The 4,599-nt window shown below is 45.4% G+C and overlaps 1 protein-coding gene across 1 annotated transcript; it reads left to right on the forward strand.

Annotated features, from left to right (window-relative positions):
- The first annotated feature begins 2,093 nt into the window (after positions 1 to 2,093).
- Positions 2,094 to 4,599, forward strand: LOC144139466 (uncharacterized). The gene is made up of 2 exons (XM_077671801.1): positions 2,094 to 2,284; positions 4,220 to 4,599. The coding sequence occupies exons 1-2, from the start codon at positions 2,162 to 2,164 to the stop codon at positions 4,463 to 4,465; spliced, it is 369 nt and encodes a 122-aa protein (XP_077527927.1). The 5' UTR covers positions 2,094 to 2,161; the 3' UTR covers positions 4,466 to 4,599.

Below are 4,599 nucleotides of genomic sequence, written 5' to 3' on the forward strand. Positions count from 1 at the left end.
CAGGCGCCCAAAGAGGCGAGAGACACTTTTTGTGCACTCAATTGCCAACAATCTTGAGCTAACTTATGCGCATCTCGCCGTACGCCTGACCGCACGCCGTACGCTACTGTGAAATTCCAGTGCTTAATTTTGACGGGAAAGTAACGCGTGTAGAAATATTCGACTGCGTGCTATGAATTGCTTTGTAATGCTTGGCAAGCCTACGTGACAACCTGCAGTTTGAATGTGGCGCGGCAGAGTAGAGGGGCGCGAAAAAGGGAATGCACATTCCCGTTTTCATCTCTGCATGCTCCAAGAGATGTTAGATGCTCGGGTAGAAGATAGAAGCACCTTTTCTGGTGAACGGGACGGCTATTTTTGGCGCATTTAGATCATGTGCGACCTTTGTAGCGATATCTGCCTTGCCGCTGCCGGTTACGTCACAATATGCAGTCACGGCGGAGTAGGAATATATTTAAAGGTGAAACACCCATTTCGGTGGGCGCCAGCTGTGAAGGCGTAAGCGAACACATGAGTTTGAAGCCATGTGAAGTCACGAAGCCCGGAATGCGGAGGCGTAAGCCCAGTTGAAACTTCTGTAAATGTAACAAGGAAAGCTCGACGAGTTTTTACGGGTGCATAGTTGAACGAAGCGCGAAAGAACCGGTACCAAAAGACACGTGAAACTGTGGAAACCGCTGAGACCGTAAAAATGGGTGACAAGTGTATTTGTTGGATATTTTGTATTTGTGTGTGCCCAACCTTGAAATTCGTTATCTCAACGTTACTTAAAAATGGGTTCGCTCTGGTCCGGCTTAAGTCATGCCTCACTGTGTAATTAATTTCATTCTTGTATATATTTTCGTGTTTTTCAATAAAAACCTCTGTTGATAGTGGCGCGCAGTCTTATTGTATTTGTTACTTCCAGTTGTCGTAATGATTTCGCGCTTCGCTTTACCATTCTGTGGAACTGCTGTTGAACATTATGCTGGACCTTGCGGCCATGCCGATTACCACTTAGCAGCGGTCTCCAGAGCACAGCGGCCTCCAAAGCACATTCCTCTAGCTCGCAAAGACAGGAGTTTCCTGTTTCACCTCACTTCTCATAGCGTCTCGTGTTGCGCGTGCGGCAGCGGCCCGCATTTATTTCTCACTATCCGCCGGGGTGGCTCAGTGGCCAAGGCGCTGTGCTGCTGAGCCCGAGGACGCGGGTTCCATTTCCAGCCGCGGCGGCCGCTTTTCTGATGGAGGCGAAAAGAGAAAGCGCCCATGTGATCGAGGCTTTGGCACATGTGAAATATCCCCAGGTGGCCAAAAGTAATCCAGAAACCTCCATTACGGCGAGCCTCATCACCTGTGTAGCGTCGGCGCATTAACCCTCATAAGCAATAAATCAATCCTTTGTAACTGTGCTTTTGTAGTTTCAGCGTGCGCAGCATCGACCTTCTTTAGGGCCCTCCTCCAACTCTCCACCGTCACGCTGTGCTATTTTCTCAGTTATTCGAGGCCTTTCCCTACAATTCCCTGCACTTCACGCGTACACTAAAACTACATCCGAAGCTTTCCCCGTAAAAATCAAAGCTTTACTGAATATCTTAATTTCCAAATTTGCAGGGTTATACGTGCTTTACAAAATTGTATTGACTTCACCCCAATGAAGTTTGCCATTCCTTAAGGCGTCTAAGCATTTTTCATGCAAGTTCTAAAACTCAATTAGTCCGGAAAATAAATATAGTGTTGGGGAATGGGCGAGCAAGGCAAACCACTGGGTACAAGTTGTTGAAGTTAGCGATACCGTCTCTGCAGGACCATAGAGGCGAAGTAAAGTCGTGTTTTGGATTTTATTACCAACTCTATAAAAAGGGTTAATACTGTTTATTGAGCTCTTCCTAAACATTTGGACCCAAAAGTGGTCAAGTTAGTTGCTGGCACCTCAAGATTACTCGAACAAGTGACAGAGAATTTACGTCAATAATTGCTCCTAATTAACTCCACAGCAGTCCTTAATACATACTCCTTCAATGGTCGCTAATAGATAATTTATTCCAGGTCCCTCTGGTCCGGACCGTTGCTGTGCGTACTGTGCGTTACTGTGCGTTGCTGTGCGTAGGGAGGTTCTTTGGCTTCATCTAAATTCTTGGGCAAGTCATGTTCGTCTAGCTCCGCTTCTGCGCACCACTGGATGGTGATGTTCGAGTATGAAGATGAGGTGCTCGTGTGCGATGCTGTCGAATTGGCGGGAGAGCTGACGGGAAGATGTGAGTCTAAAGGGAAGGACGAATTTCGCAAAGGATATCCAAAGAAGGTAAGCGAGACCTAATTCGCTAATTCAATGAAAGAACTCAGTCAACACGATCTTGTGGAAAAGTTGATATACAAAAACAACGTTGTATGTGTGCTGGTGTTGGCATCATGTGGTGCAGGATAAAAGGTTCTGAGCAAGAGCCAAATCAAACTTGGAGAGAATACGGTCACATCCCGCAGTTTTTACGACCTTCCTTAAGTAGATTTTCCAGAATGCCTGCGTAGGTTTTTCTAAAAATAACAGTTGAGTGGGTGAGCCCTTCCTTCACGGTGTGTCCCAGCCATTTTTCGGCGACAGCAGCTGTGCTAGGCGATAAATAATCTACCCAGTGGCTGTGGCAGTGGTGAGAACTTCTCGTGAAACTTCTCGTCCCATTGTACTTCTACTGTGCATTTTGTGAATGTGTCTTACATCACTCTAAACCAGCAGTTACTGGTAACCGTTCGCTCTGAGATGGTGAAGAACAAGTGATATATTTTCTATTTGATGAATTAGCACGCTGGTTCAGACGATAATTGTTGCATCCCTCCAAATATGCATGTTTTTCCCCATCGTACCTTTTTACAATCCCCTATTGTGAATCGATTACGCAACGCCTTACCTTCCTCCACCTTATATTCAACCCTTAGAAATTATGACGGCCACAAGAAAGTAAAATTTTGTGCGTGAACAGGAAAAATCAAGGCCACCTTTTTAAGACAAACACGGTTAAGACACGATGCCCTCTCCCATGCAACCATCTCAAAGTCAAAGTTAAAAATAGAGACAGCTTTGACCTAGTCGGAATGGCGCACTTGGATATGCATTAGCTTCATAACGCGATTAATGCAGATTTCTTTTTGACCACAGGAAGCGCTTTTTAAGCGCTTGACGTAATGGTCATCCTTATCGTCAAAGAAAATTGGCATCATTCTAGCAATGCCTATTGGTGTAGACGGTCACCGTCAGTCAGGAAAAGAACAGGTCGCTTCAAAAAACTGGGAAACGGCAATAAACTTGTGTTCAGTACTTGTTTTGACTTAATATGGCGCAACCAACTGAGGTCGTCCCCCTTACGGTAGTTAGTAATAGTGACGGTACACGACTGGTCATTTTACAAAGGGTGCTGATTGTCTGATCGCGAAAGAGCTATGTGGTACACTATTAGTTGCACGAAAGCCAAAAAGGCAGCGTTCGCCCTGTATATTCAGACCGAGTAAAAGTTATTTCGGGCCAAGGTCTGTTACATAATCGTGGTGGCCACTGGTTTAACCTGTACGGCGGTAATGCCAGTCCGATTTGTCAGAGAGGCTTTTAACCTCCAGATTGGAGATTAATATTAAGCGGGGATACTACAGGGAAATCAGTTTATTCAATTCTCAGCAATCAATTTTTCTCATCTGGTGTGCCTTACATAACCGTGGTGAATACATTTTTATAATTGGTTGCGCCCAAATTTAGACATTAAGAACCAGTACTTATCCTGGCCTATTATCGGTTTCTCGTACATACAAAGCATGCCGAGGTGCACATGGCTTGACCACTCCGCGTCAAGGAATCATCCTTTCCATGGTCTAATTTTTGTTTTTTTCTTTACTTTGGCATTCTCTCGTCCCTATCGTTTCGCGCTATTCCCGGCCACGCAAGCACAACTCGCCCCTTCAGCTAATCTGCTTTGCTTAACTGAAATCTCCAGAAAGGTGCCCTTTTAAAAGCAGAAATGCACAAATAGCGTCAAGATTATACAGGGCGATAACATCAGTGTTACGTCTACATTCAATGAAATTACTTTCTGGCTGTAAAAGAAACCATGACACCAGTAGCCGATCTTCTCACCGCACAGCTCAGCTTCCGAGAATTTCTCATTGGTTTACTGCCGAGGCTCCCAACATCAATATCATACGCACTTGCGCGTAGTCTGCCTTGAATCAATCGCATTATTTTGTTTCGTTTCAGAAATACCTCGGGGAGTACAACTTCCCCAAGGAATTCGTGAAGGAGACGGTTAAAAATATGATGAAGTATGGCCCCTACGACCCCCTTTCAAACAACTGCCAGAAGTGGCTCAAGGACTTGCTGATGAGCATGGAAGTAGACATCTCTCGCCTCAGTCCTGATGCCCAGACTAGCCTGCTGTCGGTTCTCGCCACAGCGTTTGCAGCCGGTGCTGGCTACGGCGCCTCCAAGCTTTCGTCAAAGTAGAGATCAAAACTGCAATGAACTGTATAATAGCTCAGCTTAGGGCGAGTTGGTTCATGATAACCGGTACATTTAGCTTGAATGTGGAAAGCTCAAAGAACAGGCCTGAGAATAAACACGAACAGAATGTGCAATAT

The sequence above is a fragment of the Haemaphysalis longicornis genome, unplaced genomic scaffold (genome assembly GCF_048455015.1).
Source record: "Haemaphysalis longicornis isolate Haplotype H1 unplaced genomic scaffold, Haemaphysalis longicornis Haplotype H1 scaffold_5, whole genome shotgun sequence".
In the NCBI taxonomy this organism is placed as follows: domain Eukaryota; kingdom Metazoa; phylum Arthropoda; class Arachnida; order Ixodida; family Ixodidae; genus Haemaphysalis; species Haemaphysalis longicornis.